This window comes from Mesocricetus auratus, unplaced genomic scaffold (assembly GCF_017639785.1).
Source record: "Mesocricetus auratus isolate SY011 unplaced genomic scaffold, BCM_Maur_2.0 Super-Scaffold_100025, whole genome shotgun sequence".
Lineage (NCBI taxonomy): Eukaryota > Metazoa > Chordata > Mammalia > Rodentia > Cricetidae > Mesocricetus > Mesocricetus auratus.
The window spans coordinates 13213699-13234372 of record NW_024429206.1 but is presented as its reverse complement, the minus strand read 5'-3'; the positions used below and the strand labels follow the sequence as shown (position 1 = coordinate 13234372).

General features: G+C 52.5%; 1 protein-coding gene across 2 annotated transcripts; it reads left to right on the top strand.

Annotated features, from left to right (window-relative positions):
• The first annotated feature begins 4 nt into the window (after positions 1 to 4).
• On the top strand, positions 5 to 19678 carry Ccdc63 (coiled-coil domain containing 63). 2 transcript variants are annotated; one of them, XM_013120934.3, is made up of 12 exons: positions 5 to 91; positions 2033 to 2166; positions 2505 to 2674; positions 4958 to 5147; positions 7447 to 7566; positions 8147 to 8328; positions 9674 to 9855; positions 11236 to 11456; positions 14106 to 14180; positions 16766 to 16958; positions 18363 to 18566; positions 19488 to 19678. In XM_013120934.3, exons 2-12 carry the CDS (start codon positions 2158 to 2160, stop codon positions 19625 to 19627), a joined length of 1686 nt encoding a protein of 561 aa, XP_012976388.2. In that variant the 5' UTR covers positions 5 to 91; positions 2033 to 2157; the 3' UTR covers positions 19628 to 19678. The 2 variants fall into 2 exon arrangements, with proteins under 2 accessions (XP_012976388.2, XP_040587535.1); XM_040731601.1 differs by having other exon boundaries at positions 19320 to 19531.
• The last annotated feature ends 996 nt before the right edge of the window (positions 19679 to 20674 follow it).

The window sequence follows — 20674 nt, the reverse complement described above, 5'->3', positions numbered from 1 at the left end:
CTCGTGTTCCAGGGCAGAGAACGCCGGGTGCGGAGCTGGCTGCAGCCCAAACGCAGCCGCGGTCTACCCGGAGCCACGGGAGCCGCGGGTGGTAAGTTCGGTGCACACAGCGCCCCCTTCTGGGGAAGAGCGGAGCTGGGAGCTGCCGCGAGCCTGGGGTTGCCACTGCCGCCACAAATGCTCCCCAAACCCAAAGATCTACATGTCCTCTCAAGCGCCCCCATATTTGTTTATTTGTCATTGATTCCAATTCATTCAGTTGTCTGAGACATGCTCTCATATGTCACAGGCTGGCTTCGGAACTCGCGCAGCAGCCAAAGATGACTGTGACATCTGATCCTCCTGCCTCCACCTCCCAAGGGCTGCGATGGCAGGCCAGCGCCATCATGTCCGGCTTTACTCTTGTTTTAAAACAGACCGTGCCACACACCCAGGGTCCCTGCAGAACCCACCTTGTCATTTAAAAGCAGGGAGGAAGCGTGGACTCCCTCCCTGTCCCAGTTGTTAGATGGGAGATGGTAAAGACGCAGCTATCAAAATGGGAGGTGTTCAAGGGGGCCTGGGTAACTCAAGGTGGGTTCGGGAAGCTCCAGGAGCTGTCAAGATATGGCCCCGTGGCTGTGACCTCCTCGCTGTAAGAATCTTCTAGCATTACTGTCCCTTCAGTATGATTTACCAAACTCCAGTCATCCCCATAGTCTCCATGACATCTTGGAACAACAGCTCGCACAAGCTACTGGATGCCTTGGGGCTACATTTTCCTTGCTTCTCAGCCTTCTGCCCAGAATCCCCCTCTCCTACTCGGCTCAGCTTATTCAGACTCAAATGTCTTGTTGGAGCCTTTCCCACTCTTTGACCCTGGGCTACCTTTGTAGCATCTTGAGATGACTGCCGCTTGGGTCCCCATAATATCCTGCACACAGTAGGCGCCGTTGGTATGCCAAATCGACTTGCACATGTGTACTGCCAGAACTCTGGTGGCTTACAAGCCCCAGAAAAGTCACTTCAGATTGCTTTCAGGAAAGGTCCCAGAGGCATCTTCCGGTCTGGCTTTGGTGTCTATGGTTTGCCTCTCCACCTTAGCTTGATTCTTAGAGCCCTGTGGAGATCTGTCCACACGCGCCTGACCTCAGGTGCCCAGGTTAAAAGTCAGCCTGCGCCAGCCTGAGTTGCTGAACTTTTTTTCCCGGGGCCCACTCTAGTGGGCCGAGATTATGCAAATTAGATGAGGGCTTCGCACTGATTGGCTCCTACCCTCACCGCTTTCCAGAGTGGAAACCAAGGTTCCAGATGCACTCGAGGTTCATCAGAACTGGGGAGGAATTGGAATGGAGAACGGGGGTTCCACATAGGATCCCTCAGTTCCGGGACACAGTGGATCTCACAGCCCTTTGGGGCTTATTAGGCTCATGTCCCCTCGCCAGAGTGCCTCTGGCAGGTGACATTCAAGTTCTGATGTTATTGGTTCCTGACCTGAGAGGAGGGGGCCCCAGTGTGTGTCTGTGTGTCTGTGTCTGTGTATCAGTGGACCTTGCTTGCCCAGCACACATAAGGTGCTGGGTTCGATATTTAGCACCACGTAAATTGGGTGTGTTGGCATACACCTATAATGCCATCACTTTGGAGGTGGAGGCAGGAGGAGGATCAGAAAGAAGTTCAAGGTCATCCTTGGATACATATTGACTTTGAGGCCAGCCTGGGCTAACAAGTGACCTTATTGCAAAATCAAAAGCCCAAAAAGCTCCACCAGGGTGCTCAGCATCTGAGGCCTTCAGGGATGTGGGGAGAGGGGTGAGTGACAGGCTGGAGCCATCTGCCCAGGTCCTAATAATAAACTGGGAGAGGAAGACGGTCCAGGCACTCTTGGCTGTGGGGGAGGGGCTCTCGTCACACCCAGCACCATCTGCCATGTCCCCTTTGCGTGCCAAGCTGTGGGCGGAGGAGGGGACTGTGAGGACGGAGGGAGGCCCATGGGTCCTCACTGCCAGCGAGGGTGGTCCACTTCCTTTTCTCTTCTCTTTACACTGGGCAGGACATTTCTGAGAGACAGAGAGACAGACAGAGAGAGAGAGAACGAGAGAGAGAGAGAGGTGGGCTTGCTGGCCGTGACCTCCAGGACCCCGTCTTTAAGCTGAAGGGAAGCTCAGATCCATCCCGATGCCAATGGTAGGTGATGACAGCTTCCTGTGCCATCTCGTCCTACCCTGACACCTCATCTCTGGGTACCAACTTTATAGACGGGAGGCTGGAAGTTCAGAAACACTCCGTGACTTTCCCAGTCTCAAAGCAGAGTAGCATTTGAACTCAGGGCCCTAAAGAGCACCTTCCCAACTTGGGCAAGGCACCCCCGCAGCGAGTGCGACGGTCACCTGGCAGCCCTGGGTGGGTCTCCCCTGTGACAGACAAGCAGATGACATCACCCTGGGGCGGACGTCCCCCTCTCGTGGGAGCCACCTGAGGGCTTCTCTGACCAGCTGGGCCTCCTTGCTCTCCATCTCGCCCAGGTGAAGAAACACAGGAGGAAGGTCTCTTTAGCCCTTCCGGAACTTTCCAACAAGGCCAAAGAGCAGCTGGCCGAGGCAGAGCTCAGGAAACTGAGGCAGCAGTTTCGTAAGATGGTGGACAGCAGAAAGTCCCTCAATTTTCGGAACCAGCGCATGATCGCCAACCAATAGTAAGAGGGGTGACCCCGGGCGGGCCTCGTCCCCAGCGTGTGCAGGGGGCACCCTGAACCCACGGCGGGGGTCGGGGACCTTTTACCCTGTGCTCTAGGACTTCACAGGAGGGCACCCAGCGAGCAGGACCCAAGGGGTCTTGGAGTCCCCGGGAGACAGGTGGCCCTCCACCAGACCCCATGTTCCCTCTGCCCCCAGCCAGGGCCTTGAAGACACATCCTCGCTATCAGTCCCAGACCCAGCATAGGGACAACCTGATTGGCTCAGGCGTCTACTCCTGTCCAACCAGCTGTGTCAGTGACGGGGCGGGGCCAGAGGATGCCTCGGGGCGTGGCCATCCTCCAGCGGGCGCAGCCAGGGATGTTCCCACGCTGCCTCCACAGGGCCCCCAGCCTTTTGCAATTTGAGGGACCCGGCTGTGAGTCGCTTTCTGCAAAGGCAGAAGCCGGCCTCCATGCACCCTCTCTGTCTGGATGTTTGGAATTCAGAGGAGGGAGCGGAGGTGTTCCTTGGTTTCCCGTAAATCTGTTTACTCCCGGCTAGGCTGGTCCCTAGGGAACGTCTCTGTCAGAATTTTTTTTTTTCGAGACAGGGTTTCTCTGTATTGTTTTGGAATCTGTCCTGGAACTCGCTCTGTAGACCAGGCTGGCCTCGAACTCACAGAGATCCGCCTGCCTCTGCCTCCCGAGTGCTGGAATTAAAGACGTGCGCCACCAATGCCCGGCTCTGTCACAATTTTTAAAAGAAGTCTTTTGCCCAGAGCGCTTTACTTCCTTCTCTTGGGAAAGTGCTCATAGAACGAGAGGAAATGTCTCAGGCTGGGGAGACGGCTCAGCCTGACTCCAAGTCTGAAGGCCTGAATTAGATCCCAGAGACCCACAAGGCTAGAAGTACAGAACTGAATCCCACGCTGGTTTTTGACCTGCACATGCGCACGTGCTAACACCCACGCATGTATTCACACATGCACAGTGTAGCGTGCTGAAACCCACGCACGTGTTCACACGTCATGCACAAATAAACACACGTTGAAGAAAGAAAGAAAAAGGTGAAGACTGGAGAGACGGCTCAGCGGTTAAAAGCACTTGTTGCTCTTGAAGGTCTGAGTTCGGTTCCCAGCACCCACATCTGTCTTCCTGACACCTCTAGCTCTAGCCCCAAGGGCTCTGTCACTCTCTTCCAGCCTCTACAGGCACTCCTTCCATACCCACTCCCATGTAAATAAAAATGACAGGATAATTACATTTCCAGGAGTTGGCGGCACACACCTTTAACCCCAGCACACAGGAGGCAGAGGCAGGCGGATCTCTGTGAGTTCGAGACCAACCTGGTCTACAGAGTGAGTTCCAGGACAGCCTCCAAAGCCACAGAGAAACCTTGTCTTGAGACCCCCCCCCAAAAAAAACCCAAGGTCCCTCTCCAGGAGGGAGCAAAGTGCCAGAAGCCTTGGAGAAAACCAGCTGCTAGGTTTACCACATGGCCATGCATGGCCTCTGAAATGGTATTGAGTTAAATAAAATGAGGTATTTGAGTCTTGGTGCACAGCAGAAGTGGGTCAGGGGTTCTCTAGTCTCGTGACAGTGCAGGGGCAGGACCTTGGTCCCTTGTTGTCTTTGTAGATTGTCCAGTTAGTTTCATCTCTGGACCATGGTGCACTAGCTGCTGCTTTTGTTGTTGTTGTTGTTATTCCAGACAGGGCTTCTCTGTGTAGCCCTGGCTGCCCGGCTGTCCTGGAACTCGCTCTGTAAACCAGGCTGGTCTTGAACTCTGAGATCCACCAGCCTCTGCCCTCTGAGCACTGGGATTAGAGGTGTGCACCACCCATCTTGTTCTTTTGAGACAATGCCTCTCGTCAGCTAGGAGCTCCCTAGCTAGGAGAGACTGGAGGAAACAGCTACCTCAGGCGTCCTCCTGCCTTCACGTCCAGCGCCTGACTTTTTGCACGGGTGCTTGGATGGACCTCAAGTCCCCGTGCTCACACAGGACACACTTTAACTTTACTGCCTGGTCATCACCCCAAGCCCTGCACCCACTCCCGACTCCCCTGAAGGGCTTTGACGGGCACCAGGGCAGTCTTCTCCTAGCGAGTGGAGAGATGGGAATGACTGGGTTCAGGGGCATGGGGTTCCATATGTGGACCCAACTCCCCATCCCTGAAGCGTTTGCATCTCATGGGGGCCTGGACCATACCCCAGGCTCCTTTTTGGGGAGGGGGATACCCTGTGGCTTCTGTGAAGGCGGTTAAGGGGCTGCTGGGTTAAGTCAGAACTGCTTCCCCTCAGTAAGGAAATTGAGAATCTGAAAGCCGAGCAGGCAGAGACTACCCTGCTTCTGAGCCTCGTGAAGTCTCCAAAGAACCTCGACCTGAACCAGAAAAACTTCATGGAGCTGCGTTTCCTACTGCAGACCAAGGGGGACTATGAGGCTCTTATCACCTCCATGAAGGTGCTGCTGGGAGAGCTTGATGACAAGGTGAGGCTTCCCTGGGAGACTGAGAGAAGGGACAGGCGCAGCACACCCATGATGCCCTAGGCAGAGTGGAGCATAGCATGGGAGTTCATCAACCCTGCTTGTCCCCTCGCCACCTCAAGCCCAGAACCAACCCCAGCACCCTTAGCATCAACCGACACGGGCAAGGCTTCGGTGCTGCAACAAAGATCCCCGCTGGTTTTGGGTGATGCTCGTTCCCCGTCCTTCACTGTGCACCAATCGTGGGTGAGTGAGGAGGCTGTTATCGTTTGGTTCTGTCACCGAGACGGTGGCTAGCATCTCTCTGGAACATTGCCAGATGTTATGCAAGAAAAAAGCCTTCTGGATAGTCTCATGTAGGCCATGGGAGGCACTTGTCATTCTGAGCATGATTCCTTGGCTCAAAATAGTCGCTCAGCACCACCCATCATGGTGCAACCCTCCTGGATGGCGGTGATGGCCAGGCCTTGCTGTGTCCCAGTCCTTCCTCATAGGAAAAGGAGCTTACCCTGAGCTAGTGTGCTTTGGAAGTATGTAACTTTTTAATTTATTTGTACTTATTTATTTCTGAGACATATATTTGTAGTCCTGGCTAGCCTAGAATTCACTCTGTAGACCAGGCTGGCCTTGATCAGACATCCTGACTTGTGGGGCTCCTGCCTCTGCCTCCCAAGTGCTGGGATTAAAGGTGTGTGTCATCACACCCAGCCACCCGTACTCTTGTTTTATTTTTTGGTAAGGTTTACTTTAATTGTGTATATGTGCCTGTATCTGTGTGTGAGTGCGTGCATTGGATCCTCTGGAGCTGAATTACTGAGGTGGCTGATGTGGGTGCTGGGAACCGAACTTAAGTTCTCTGCAAGTCCCTGGGGATGGAACTTAGGACCTTGTGCATGGTAAGCAAGCTCTCCATCGCTGAACCCTGTTTCTAGTCTTTTATTTATTCATTTTAAACCCAAATGGTGCTTGAGTTAGATGATCAAATAGCATATGACGCTAAATCCAAATGCATTTTTATATTTGAACACTCTGGCCCAATGTATCTAAAAGGCCCAGTGAAGTAAAAGACCCCACAGTCACGTTTGTGTTTTCCGAGCCACAGCGCCTCTGTGGAAACTAAACTCCAGCTGTTTAGCACCAAGGCAGTGGCCACAGGCAATATAGAAGTGACTGGCTTTTCCAATAAATCTGTATTTGTAGCAATAAGCCGTGGGCCAGTTTCCAAAAGGCTGTAGTTTGCAGCCCTTGGTGTAATTGATGCAGTGAGAGACTGTACACATGTGAAAGTCATCAAGGCTTTCGCTGGGTGTTGCTCTGCAGTGTGGGCTTCTTGTGTCTGCAACTCCCAGAACCCCATCCATGCAGTGCTGAAGGCCTGGTTTTATATTTACTTATTTATTTAGGTTTTTTGAGACAGGGTTTCTCTGTGGCTTTGGAGACTGTGCTGGAACTTGCTCTTGTAGACCAGGCTGGTCTTGAACTCAGAGATCTGCCTGCCTCTGCCTCCTGAGAGCTGGGGTTAAAGGCATGCACCACCACCGCTCAGCATAGATGGCCTGATTTTTAAAGTAAGGACCAAATCATGGGAAAGCTCCAGACACATCAAAGGACAGTCTTCCCATGATGTGTACAGTGACACCACGTCTGGTGACTTCTGTGAGAGCACCCCCATCCCATTCATTTGAAAAATATTTATCTTTATTTCATGTTCATTAGTGTTTTTGCCTGCATGTAGGTCTGTATGAGGGTGTCGGATCCCCTAGAACTGGAGTTACAGACAGATGTGAGCTGCCCTGTGGTTGCTGGGAATTGAACCCAGGTCCTCTGGAAGAGCAAGCCAGCGCTCTTAACTGCTGAGCCATCTCTCCAGCTCCCCAATCCCATTCATAAGCAGAGAAACTGCACATGTAGGGAATGTCCAGATGGGTACTGAGAAGTCACAGTGGTGCCACCAAAGCAGCTGGAGGTGTTCTATGCCCACACTCCAGCTTCTCCTTAGTTTAGTTAGGTTAGCAACCAAGTTTTACTACCACAGAGGCCAATGCCATTTCCTTTAGAAACCATGGCTGTTGGGGCTGGACAGATGGGGAAGTTTCGGTTCAACAGTGGGAAGATTCACACTCCTGCCCCCCCATGGGTGAGGCCAAATTGATTGGGGTGGGGTCACGGAGCCAAGTCAGAGCTCTGTCTACAGGATCTCACATTTGCTTTAGCCCATCCCTGTGGAATGGTTAGTCTATGCCAGGTGGGGCAGACGGACGCTGGTGCAGTGCAATGCTCCCAACCCCCGTCTCTCTCTCAGATTGTTCAGATGGAGAGGAAGATTACCAGCCAGAGACAGAGCTTCCTGAAGACAAAAGAGGCCAATAACCCTCAGAAGCTGCAGAAACAGATCCATGTTCTGGAGACCCGACTGAACCTGGTAGGTGAGGGGCTGCTCTCTGAAGTCTTGGCACCCCACCCCTACCCTCATCCCCCCACCCCTACCCTCACTCCACCCCTACCCTCACTTTCACATCTTACAAAATGAATAGTGTGTTAATATTTCTCAAAACCTGATCTGTACTGATATTTTTCTGGTCAAACCCAAATGTTGTGGGTTTTTTGTTTGTTTGTTTTTTTGTCTTGTTTTGTCGTGTTTAGTGTTTTTGAAACCTGGTCTTTCTACATGGCCCTGACTGCCCTAGCATTCACTATGTAGACCAAACTGGCCTCAAACTCACCAAGATCTGCCTCCCAAGTGCTGGGATTAAAAGCGTCTTTTAGAGATTTGATTTGATCAAGACCCCTGGAGTTTTTGAATTCTCAAATCTCCTCAACTTAAAATTAGGTGCTCTTAATCAGGGGTGGCTTTGCCTCCAAAGGGATGAAGGAGATACATCATTATAGTTGGGCTGGGCTGTGTGCTTCAGGCACTCAGTGGGCAGCAGCAGGGCCCTGACATCTTCCAGGACCATCCAGTCTGGGAATGAGACCCTGTTTGAAGCACAGCCTCCCCACAGGTTACTGTCCACTTTGACAAGATGCTGACCTCCAACGCCCAACTCCGGAAGGAGATTGAGGATCTCCTCTTTGAGAAGGCCGCCTATGACCACGTTTACCAGCAGCTCCAACGGCGTCTGCAGACACAGAAGAAGACCATGAATGTAGCCATCGAGCAGTCTGCCCAGGCCTATGAGCAGAGGTGCTTGGGAAGGCCCACCTCCCAACTCAGCACCCATTTGCTCCTCTTAAATGCCAGGACCATAACTCACAACAGCTGCAGCCCTGGACACTGACCGTCAGGGTGTCATACACCTTGGTGTGCCCATCGTCTTCCCCACAGCACGAGGAGTTAGTGTCTTCCTTCTTCTCAGAACAAATAGGGAGTCTGTGCAGATAGGGAGGCTGGGACTGCAGCTCTCTGTCCCCTACGTGGTCCCTGGTCCTGGTCTGGGGGTGTCTTTATCCAAGTCTTTCCTGGCTATGGAGAAAACAGGTCTTAGAGTCAGACGTGTCTGGGGATGACTCCTCCCTCCCTCCCTTCTGCATTGTGGTAGGATCCTTGTAGGTGGTAAGGAGCAGAAACTAATCCATGAATGAAAAGAATAAGTAATGATGAAGATGATGAAGGTGATGATGGTGGTGAGGATGATGGTGGTGATGGTGATGGTGGTGAGGATGATGGTGGTGAGGATGATGGTGGTGAGGATGGTGGTGGTGAGGATGGTGGTGGTGAGGATGGTGGTGGTGAGGATGGTGATGAGGATGGTGGTGAGGATGGTGATGGTGAGGATGATGATGAAGGTGATGATGATGGTGAGGATAGTGGTGAGGATGATGGTGGTGATGAGGATGATGGTGGTGAGGATGGTGATGATGATGGTGAGGATAGTGGTGAGGATGGTGGTGATGAGGATGATGGTGATGAGGATGATGGTGGTGAGAATGGTGGTGATGATGAGGATGATGGTGATGAGGATGATGGTGAAGATGATGGTGATGGTGAGGATGGTGAGGATGATGGTGAAGATGATGGTGATGGTGATGATGGTGAGGATGATGATGAAGGTGATGATGATGGTGAGGATGATGGTGGTGAGGATGGTGGTGGTGATGAGGATGATGGTGGTGATGGTGATGGTGGTGAGGATGATGGTGATGAGGATGGTGATGGTGAGGATGATGGTGATGGTGGTGGTGGTGATGATGATGATGAGGATGGTGAGGATGATGGTGGCGATGGTGGTGATGGTAATGATGATGGCCGTGATGGTGTTGGTATTGATACTGGTTATGATGGTGGTGATAGCGGTGGTGATTGTGTTTGTGGTGGATGATGGGATTGCTGAAGTAGCTGTTGCTAACAGTAGAGAGGGTGTCAGGAAAGTTACTTCCTAGGGGTGGTCTAGACTCACAGCTCTGGTAGGGTCCTGAGTTTGGTGCTCGCCACCAGAAAAAAAATTACAAAGGACCTCAAACAAACCCATGCCCACTGGGCAGGCAGTCAGTCCTCTGGACACTAAGCCCCATCTGCCATCTCCACACAGGGTGGAAGCCATGGCTCGGATGGCCGCCATGAAAGACCGGCAGCAGAAGGACATCTCTCAGTACAACCTGGAGATCCGTGAGCTGGAACGCCTATATGCTCACGAGACCAAACTCAAGTCTTTCCTGCTTATCAAACTCAACGACCGTATTGAATTCGAGGAACAGGCCAAGAAGGGGGAAGGTACAAGCTTACCTTCTCCCCTACCTCTCCCCAACCCTCTCTTTCTCTCATAGTAGGGCTGCCAATCATAGTCAATAAAAACAGCACACTTGGTTAACCTTGAGTCTCAGGTTAACGGTGAACACACTTTTAGGATAGTTTGTGCCATGCAGTACTGGGGATGCCTCTCCTGAGAGACGTTTGTTTCTTACCTGCACTGAGAACTTATTTTGACTGTTGGAAGTGCAGCTGGCTTGTGATTCGTATGTAACGGCTTGCCTGTGTTTTGTCTGCCAGCAGCAACCGGGTAAAAAGTCCTTTCACCCTGAGACTGTCTGTGGCTTAGGGGGAGACTTGAGGACCAGGGGTCTACTAGATCCTGTCTAGGTCTGATGGCTTTCTTGGAGTCTCGTCAGGACTCGGCCTATGTGAAACGGTAAAAAAGTAAAATAGTCAAATGGAAAAGACACAAAGGGGGTGAAAACTAGGGGCAGCTGCCCAGAAGGTACATTCAATCTTTGTTTTTTAGGTTTTAGGGATTGAGTCCAGGGCCTGTGCAATTAAGTATGCGCCCCCTGGGCCACACCCACCCTTCTGTATGTTCTGTGTCTCCCGCCTTTTCCTGCCTTATCACTTGGGACTGTGTTGCTACAAGTGTTCCTGGGAAGTCTCGTGTATGTCTTATTCCCTAAAATAAATCAAAGGCCACAAAGAGATTTTTTTCTTTCTTTTTTTTCTTTTTTAATCTTTTAGGCCTTCTTTTCATCTATCCATCTCCTCACCTCTCTCATCCAAACCACCGTTCAGTCATCCACTCTTCCACCCGTCAGCCACCTGTCCATTTACAGCTAGTCTGTGCAAGCCTCTACTCCAGGCGCCTGCCATGCATGGTTCCCATGTGGCCCTTGGGATTACGCCAAAGAATGGGCATTCCTACAGCACCCCAGCTCCAGAAAAGGATCCCGCAGCTCAGAGTAACACATGACCTAGCCAAGGTGTCCACCCCAGATATGTCCACTGCGGTCAGTCTTAATGCCGGGGCTGCTCGAGACCACACAGTCATACTCGAATCAGCATCTCAGTGAACCTGGAGTGCACTGGCCCAGCTCTGCTGGTGGCCGCCGAGCCCCAGGGAATCCACCTGCCTCCCCCTCCCCAGGTTGGGATTTCAGGCAGACATCAGCACACTCAGCTCTTCGCCCGTTCTGGGGTTCGGCCTCAGGTCCTTGGCTTTGTGCCGAGAACAACTCACCAGCTTTCCCAGCCTCTCTTCAGATATTTCTGATGTGGGTCACAAGCAGAATGAATTGCCTCATCTCCTGGCAGCGTCTCACCCTGTCCCCAAGACAGTGGTGAGGACGGGGAGCCCATGTCCCTTTCCACGCCCCCATCCCCCTGCAGTTGTCAAGTCCAAGAAGCATGGGAAGAAGAGCAAGGGCGAGAGCTTTGAGAGCTATGAGGTGGCGCACCTGCGGCTGCTGAAGCTGACGGAGAACGGGGACCTGAACCAGCTCATGCGGGACTTCCTGGCCAAGGAGGAAAAGAACTTTGCGCGCTTCACCTACGTCACCGAGCTCAACAATGACATGGAGACCATGCACAAGAAGACCCAGCGGATCCAGGTACATGGCTTGCAGGGCTGGGGTGGTCCCTGACATAGCCACTCGCCCTGCAGACAACGTCCACGTGCCCTGATCCTGACAGTGAGTTCATGTCCCTACCCCAATCATGACAGTCACCACCGAGGCGGGGCAGGTGCCATCGACTCTGGGCTGTGAGCTAGGATGGCACTTTAAAAATTTCTTTTATGGGTATGGATGTTTTGCCTGTGTACCACGTGCCTGCAGTACCCACAGACGCCAGACTAGGGCGCCATATGCCCTGGAACTGGAGATGGGTTGGCCCTACCCTGTGGGTGCTGGGAATCAAACCCTGGTTTTCGCTGCAAGAGCAGCCGGTACTCCTAACCTCTGAGCCATCACCCCCGTTCCTCTACTTTGTCCTCGGAGACAGAATCTGTCAGTAGGGTTTGGTAAGCTATGCTGTCTAGATATGGAGCCCAGGGACCCTTCTGTCCCCCCATCTCCCATACTGGGGTTACAAGTGCTTGCCACGATGACCAGATATTTTTGCATGGGTTCTGGGGATCGAACTCAGGTCCTGCCACCTTGGGCTTCAGAGTGGGAGGGAAATGGTTAATGCTTATCTTGACCAGGCCCCTGGCAAGGCCCGACTGCCTTTACCAAACCTGGTCCGTGGGCCTCCTCACTCCCACAGCACAGACGGCTTCTGGACTCGAACACCTGCCCAGGACAGAGCCCAGGCTACCTGATGTCATGTGGCAGCCCATCAGGACCTGGCTGACAGCCGCCTTTGTGGCCCAGTGAGGGCTCCCAGGGCCCCCTGCAGTGGCCGCCATTCCTAGCTGTGTTACACACCCCTCCCCCAGTGGGTCCCTGTGACTGCTCCCCGCCCCCACACCCTTTCCTTAGGCCCCCAGCTCCTTAGGCCTGGCCCTGCCCGCTGTCCCCTGAGGAATTCCTTGTGCCTCCCCATGAGGCCCGGCCATGTTTGTGGAGGCAAATTCCCATCTGTGGGGTATGAGGAGGCCAGGGTACGAGTCCCTGTCTTTCCCTGTTGTTCAGGGTTAACTGGCCTGTCGCTTCCCAGGGCTCTGCTGGATTATCCTCACTCCTGCCAGGACCGTTACCCTGGGGCCCTGGCTACCTTCTTGTTTTGCTTAGTGTTTTTTTTGAGACGAGGCTTCACTAGGTAGCCCAGGCTGGCCTGGAACTCACAGTAATTCTCCTGCCTCAGCTTGGAGTCACCAGGAAGCATCTTTGCTCAAACTAGGATTTGTTTTTTTTTTTTTGTTTTGTTTTGTTTTTTTAGGCTGAGCCGGCGGCCCCTCACACCCCATTGTACACACCTAGCTTCCCCTCTCCTGGGAACTGGGCCCATCCTCTGTGCTCTCCTGTTAGGATTTGCTCAGTAATGTTCAATAACTGTCAGCGTGTAAGAAGCAGAGCATTCCACACAAAACCCCAAATTTCTAGTTTCTCTGGGGACATCGATTCTGACACAAAGCAGCAATTTGTGTAGGCCACTGTGGACTTTGAGTGTATTGCCAGCGCCCTCTGGTGGCTGTGTGCAGTATGGCAGGAAGGTCTTTGTGGTCCAGGCTGTTCTGGGAAGAGCGCTGGGCTGGAAATGTTCACAACACAGAGACCTTTGAGGGCTTGGGGATAAGGTGGGATTTCCCTCTGTTGGCCTCAGTTTCCCTGTTTGCATTGTAGCCCACGGGCTTTTTGTTTCCTTTGCTTTGGGGAACTGTAATTTAGAGTTTGGGGCTCGTGTCTGTTGGGGACATGCTGCACCCCAAACTGCACGTGTCCAGGCCCTGCAGCACACCGTTTGCTCCCCAGACGGGCAGTTAGCCATTGTGTGTGTGTGTGCCACCCCCCAGTGGATGATCTGCCACCTCTCAGAAAGTTTGTGAGGCTACCTGTGCCAGAATCTTCCATTATCTCTTGAGATGAGGCCGGGGATGAGGACTTCTGTGTCACTCTGTGACTGGTCAGAAAGGCCGGGTCTCTGCCTATCTCCAGACCTGGAACTTGAGTGACCCTGGACATCTGACTCGGATTCTTGTGAGAGCTTGAGAGACCCTGGGCTAAGCAGCTGGGTCCTGTGAAGACACCGTTAGTGGCACGTGACTGTTTAAATTCCTTACACTGCAATACAACTAAAAACCCCAGATGCCCAGTGGTGGGAACCATGTTTCCAGTCCTAAGGGCCCACGATGTCTGGTGACCACAGAATTAGTGCTTGTAGAATGTGAAGGGTTGAGTTGATTGATCTGTTCTAGATGGTTCTAAACCTGTGGGCCACCTAAGACCATCAGAAAACACAGATATTTACACTATGATTCCTTCCAAGATCAGACGAGATTGGGCGCGTTCAGGTTGGTATGGCTGTAGACTACACTATGATTCCTAATGGTAGCAGAATGACAGTTATGAAGTAGCAGTGACAATCATTTTAAGGCTGGAGGTCACCACACCATGAAGGACTGTGTTAAAGGGTGGCCACATTAGGACGGCTGAGAACCGCCGCTCTGGATAGTTCTGGATGATTCTCAGGGAGGATGAAGGAAGGCACTCCTAGGAGTAGGAGCCGGTAGGGTGAGGCCCCTTGACGGGCTACCCAGCACTGGAGTGGGGGAGGGCGGCTGCCACTTTTTCCTCACCGGTCCCTTCTGTCCTGAGCAGGATGACATCATCAACCTGCGGTCACAGCAGCAGTCTTCCCACCAGGACACCCGGAACATTCTGAGACAGATGGAGGTGAGCTGGGTGTGGAGGGAGGGATGGGGAACCTCCTCTGTTGTCACCTGTCCGCCAGGTGGCCTGTCCTGACACCACTGCAGAATCTTGTCCCTAATGTCTGTCTGTTATAGAGATGAGCTCCTTTTCAGGGGGTTGAACCCAACCCCTGAGGCCCCAGCTTCATCCTGACACATCTTTGCCTCTGTTTCCCCTTTTGTCTCCTCGGTGGCCCAGCCCCACCATTTTCCAGTAGTGATAATGACCACAGTCCAACCTCCTACATCCTTTCCCTCTCCATATCCCTGCCTCTCTGTGCCAGGAGTCACACCCGGGACCTCCTGCACGCCAGCTCCCCCCTCTACCGCACCCCACAGGCAAACACTTCCTGGGCTGGTCGGTAGACACCGGGCTGTGTGTGCTCCTCTGGCCCCGCCTCCCTTCGCCACCCTGGGGAGCAGGTGTCACTCGTGATCTTCACATTTTTCAGGCGAGGAAACAGGCTGGTAGAGGTAAAAATGGCTTGGCCAACCCCAGGGAGCCGAGATATCCTGGGGTGTGGGTTTATTTGGGGGGAGCAGGGTCTCACTATGTAGCCCTGGTGGTCTGGGGTTCACTATGTGCACAAGGTTGGCTTCAAACTCATAGGATCACTCGTGCCTCTGCCCCCCAGCGCTGAGATTGAAGGCATGCGCCAGCTCCTCTCCCCTGCTGGTACCCTAGGAGTCTGAGAAAACCAGACGTTTATTTTTCTGTTAAAGAAGCTGAAAATCGGCGCTTCCAGGGTGGGTGTGTCATTGTGATGTCACCTGCCGCCCAGCCTCCTCTTGGTGTGTGGTTTCCATTCCAAGGATGCCTGGTGGTTGTATCCCTGGCCCAGCCATCACTCACAGCTTCAGGCAGGAAGAAGGTGGGCTGTAGCTGGAGTTTCATTCCAGCCTGGTCCTACAGCTGTTTAGCTCCAAATGAACACACAGAGGGCCGGGTGTTGGTGGCGCACACCTTTAATCCCAGCACTCGGGGGGCAGAGACAGGCGGAACTCTGTGAGTTCAAGGCCAGCCTGGTCTACAAGAGCGAGTTCCAGGACAGCCTCCAAAGCCACAGAGAAACCCTGTCTTGCAAAACAAAACAAAACAAAAAAGAACACACAGAGGCGTCTATTAATTATAACCTGTTTGGCTGATGACTTAGGTTTCTTATTGACTAGCTCTGTCTTCATCAGGAACCCATTCCCGCTAGTCTAAGTATTTCCGCGTGGTCTTATCTTACTGGAGAAGGGTCCAGGTCTTTTACTCCTGTCTCCATGCCACCCCTCCTGCTTCTCTCTCCTCCTCCTCCTCTCTCTCTCTCTCTCTCCTCTCTCTCTCTCTCTCTCTCTCTCTCTCTCTCTCTCTCTCTCTCTCTCTCTCTCTCTCTCTCTCTCTCTCTCTCTCTCTCTCTCATCACCCTGCCCACACTTCCTGCCTGGCCAGCCAGTGTTTTATTCGCTGACCAATAAGAAAAGCATATCCACAGAAGGACACCCTCATCGGTGGGGAGGTAGGGAGGCCGCACTGAGCCAGGAAGCTCTAGGCGTTTCTCGGGACACGGACAGTGACTGTTTTGGGGACTTGTAGCAGAGTCACACTGACACCCCTAGGGTAAACAGGGTCGCCCATGAAGGAGTTGGGAGAATGAACAATACACACGCTGGATAGGATGGGAATCCCACCTGACTGACTGGGTGTGGAGTGCGTGCCTGTGATACCCGTGCTCAGTAAGCCCAGGCAGGAGGATCCAGAACTCCAGGCCAGCCTGGGCTACCCCTGTTCAAACTGACAGTTCTGATCCCTGAGCATCTGCCCTGTACCCTGACCAGGCTGGTGGTGCCATTCTCGGACCTGCCACTAGAGGGCAGCAAGGTTCAGGCCAAGGAAGAGGTGCTGTGGCTCAGACCAGGCTGGGGAGCTGTTGTAGTTCAGGCTGGTGACCCCAGCCTATCCCCACACCCTCTGCTTGTGACTGCCTAGAATCCCAGACTCTTCCGTGGGGTTGGGACTAGCATCAAGGTCTCCTCTTCCTGGCCCTGTATTTACTGTTTCCTGTCTTCATGGGGTAGTGGTGGTAGTCAGGGGAACATGGGGAGGTGGTCCCCTCCCAAATGCAAATACGCAGGCAGGAGAATCTATCCCAGGAGCTGTGGGCTGTCAGATGTCTCCACCTCTCATGCCAGCACCCTCTTCACCGTCTCCTCTCTACCCAGGAGCCCAGATTAGGACTCAGAATAATCACTCGTTTTTGAGACAGGGTCTTATGTACCCCAGGCTGGCCTCCAACTCGCTGTGTAGACAAGGATAACCTTGGACTCCTGACCCTCCTGCCCCCACCTCCCGAGTGCAAGATTTTCAGGCACTCACACCATACTGGGTTTACACAAATGCTCCACTCACGGACCGAGCTACATCCTTAGATGTCTGTTTTTTCTTAGTTTTGTTTGCCACTGACAGGAAGTTTCATTTCTTTGATCACATACCCTCTGTGGTTTGCAAAACTGTCTGGGGTCCCCCAGTCACCTGCACAAAGAGTCCCCAGCCTGAAGCTGGGCCTGGTGTCTGTCTGCCCCCAGGAGAAACTGAAGAAGACCACCGAGGATGCAGACATCTTTGAGAACAGATACAAGGAGATAAGCCAGACCCTGGAGCATCTCAAGACCTCGGTGGAGAAGCTGTTTAAGAAGATTAACTGTGACGCCACGGAGATCTTGGGGAAGCTGGGCGAGACTGGGAAGATAACAGACATTAACTTTCAGCAGTACTTTGGTGAGCTGAGATGGCCCTGCCCAGCAATTAGGAACTCTGGCCAGATACAAGGGCTCTTTCTTTGGTTGGCAGTGAGCACAGTCATGGTGCAGCCTGCCTGGGCTCGAATTCTGATTCTTCACCTACTAGCTGTGTGATTTTGTCCACGTTCCTGACCTTCCCTGTGCCCAGCTTCTTACAGCTCCAAAGTGAGGGGGAACTGTCTCACCGGGTTACTGGGAGGACTAAATTCAGGGTAGCTGGTGGCAATCTTAGGAGACACGGGAGAGCGAGTTAGTGACCTTCAATCCCCTTAGTGAGAAAAACCAAAACTAGAAGGGAGCTTTCTTACACACACACAGACACTATGCACATACATGCACACACACACACACACACACACACACACGGATGTACACATATACATGTGCATGTGCACACACACAAGGCACCCATACAAACACTATACACACAGACACATGCACACACATGCACAGAGACACAAACATATACAACTCTACATACGTGGGCACTCACATGCAAACAACACACACAGGAGTACATGCATGAGCATTCATGCATACACATGTGCCTATACACATGCATGTATGCATTCATGTTCACACACATGCATGCGTGCACACGCACACACACGCACACACATGCACACACACACACACTTCATATTTGGGCCTCATGTCTTTTCTCTAAGATTGGAGAAGGTGAAGATGGAGCTCCCACTGAGCTTATTTAGTGCTGTATAGTAATTCTTGCCAAGGCAATAAGACAAGAAAAAAGAAAAAATCCTGATTGGAAGGAAGGAAATGAAGTGCTCAGAGTGAACGCTTGCTAACTGCCTTTGCAATTCCAGGTTTGGCTTCAAGTTCAGGGTAAAGAGGGGGCATGAAAACTCAGATCATGACAGCTTAGCATGAATGGTGCCTTCTGTTCTTGAAATTTAAGCCACAGGGGCTGGAGAGTTGCTCAGTGGTTAAGAGCATGTACTGTTCTTGCAGACGGCCTGAGTTTGAATCCCGGCACCCACATCAGGTGTCCCAGGCGGAAGGAATGGTGTACAGAAAGGCCTGGAGGCCAGGCTGGACCCCCTGCCTTTAGTTTATAGTAGAACTGTGGTTTTCAGCCATCTCTTTGTCAACACCAAGGGAGCCTCTTTTGGACAGCGCTTTCCGAGAAACTGTGATTTCTTGGTGCTTTGCCTCAGACCCTCTGTGTGGTTCCATGAGCTGCTCTGCCTGTGTGTGCTGTTAAGGAGTGAGATTCCTGTGCCTAATGAGGCCAGAATTTCTCACAGCCAGTGGCCAGGAGACAGCCGACAGCCTCAGGGGACAAACTCCCATCCCTCCTCCTGTTACAACCATGGCCACCCAGGCTGGCAGCCGTGACCTTCACCCTGTTGTCTTCCAGCTATCATAGAAAAGAAGACCAATGACCTGCTGATTCTGGAGTCCTTCCGGCGCCTGCAGGATGCGGAGGGACCCGATATTGATGTCCCACAGCCCTTTGTCAATCCCTTCTGGGGTGGCTCTGCCCTCCTCAAGGCCCCAGAGCCTACAAAAGTCGTGCCCCCTGTGTTTGGGGCAGACTCCTTCAGTGACAAACTTGATGAGGGTGAGTTCTTGGTCACTGCCACTGAGACAGGCCACTAGATAGAGTCCCTTAAGGAACCTGGGTCCCTACAGGGTCTGTGGGCCAAGCCTCAGTTTCCTTCGTTACTTCCTTGAGTGACATCACACTGTGTCAGGGACCATCACACCATGGCCACTTGTTTGAAAACACAGACAGGAATATATACTTAGGGAAGACTAAGGGCCAGGGTGGAAGTAGGAACATGTTCACTGCATCCCAAACCAGAAACAAGCAAAGGACCCTACACACACTCAATCACACACACACTCAATATCACACATGCACACACACTCAATATCACACACTATATGCACATATTCACACACATATGCTCATGAACTCATACGCACATACACAAACGCACTTACTTGCACACACTCATGCACACTGACCCACACACTCATAAACGCACTCATTCACACACATACCCATATACACTCATTTATACACACCCATATGCACACACAAACACACATACTCAAACACATACCCTCATACACACATGTAGTCATACACACACACCCACACATGTGGACACTCACACACACATATATACAAATGGGCACATGCACCATTCACTCTTAAGTCAGTCAGAACTTAACCCACAGTGGAGTACTATGCAGCCCCTAAAACGGAACTTTTCTCTGGGTAGTGGTAGCTTGGTAATCGAGCAAAGGCTGTGCCGTACAGCTTTGTCACTGATAGTAACCCAGCTGGGGCCTCACTCTTGCTTAGGAATTCCCTGAAGGCACATCTCTGCCTGGAGCTCTTAGACTTAGAGCTCTCTCTTAGAGCTCTTGGCACCTCAAGCCCATCCCAGCGTGGTGGAGTGACACTTCCCTGGGAAGGAAGTGAACTGGGCGTCAATTCCCGGTTGCTCACAGCGCTCTGTCCTGGGTGCAGTGGACTATCCCCTGGACCACAGTACCCTCCGGCAGCTGGTCTTGGAGAACTACCTTCAGAAGGACCGTGGCAAGGAACCCCAGGACACCCTGTCGGAGAAGGGGGACGAGATGAGGCCCAAGAAGAAGGTGATGGGCTGAGCTACAGGTGGCTGTGGTCCACACCCAGAGAGAATAAATGCTTTCTTCTGAGCCCCAGGGCCTTTGCTGGTGCTGTGCCGAGGAGCTCCGAGGACTGGGAACCAGGTCTGCAGTGCAGTGGGGGAGAGGAGACGGGGCTCAAAAGTCAGGGTCTCAGGCTCAGTGCTTCTGGAAGAATGGGTGTCCCTGAGGGACACTCACAAGACCACAGGTGGGGGATGAATAGTTCAGAGTTTTAGGGGCTCTGATCCCCCAGGACCCACCCTTTGAACCCCAGCTTCCTGCAAGGGGCTCATAGACACCTCATCGACTGCAGGGCTGGATGTGACCCTGGAGGTTCTTTCTCTCTCAGACAGGGCCTTGCTGTGTAACCCAGACCAGCCTCGGATGTCATCATGCTTGGTCCCAGGGATTCCTTTTAAGTTGGTTTTCCATTTTTAGTTCATCTATGGGGACTCAGCTCTAGGGTTATGTAAAAGTCCAGGTCAGGAGAACAGGGACTAGTTTGTTGATTTATTTGAGACAGGATCTCACTACGTAGCCCACTGTAAGTCTGGGACTCGCAGAGATCCGCCTGCCTCTGCCTCCTAAGTGCTGGGACTAAAGGTGCGCCACCACGCCCATGCTTCGCTGTACCAAGACCCCTCCCACTCTTGCCTCCTTAAGGGCTGGGCTCCAGAAAGCACCCAGAGCTAAGGGAAGGCCACCGTGGGCAGACAGTGACAGATGGCACTGCTACCCCTGGATGCAGCTGCTCCTGAAGCTCATGGATCTCTGAGCTTTTGGAACCTCTTTTTCTTTTCTTTTCTTTCTTTCTTTCTTTCTTTCTTTCTTTCTTTCTTTCTTTCTTTCTTTCTTTCTTTCTTTCTTTCTTTCTTTTTTTGAGACAGGGTTTCTCTGTGTATAGCCCTGGCCATCCTGGAACTTGATCCGTAGACCAGGCTGACCCCAAACTCAGAGCTTCACCTGCCCCTTCCTCCCAAGTGCTGGGATTAAAGGTGTGCACCAGGCAAAAGTCATTTCTTCTTCGAAATGAGATTCCTGCAG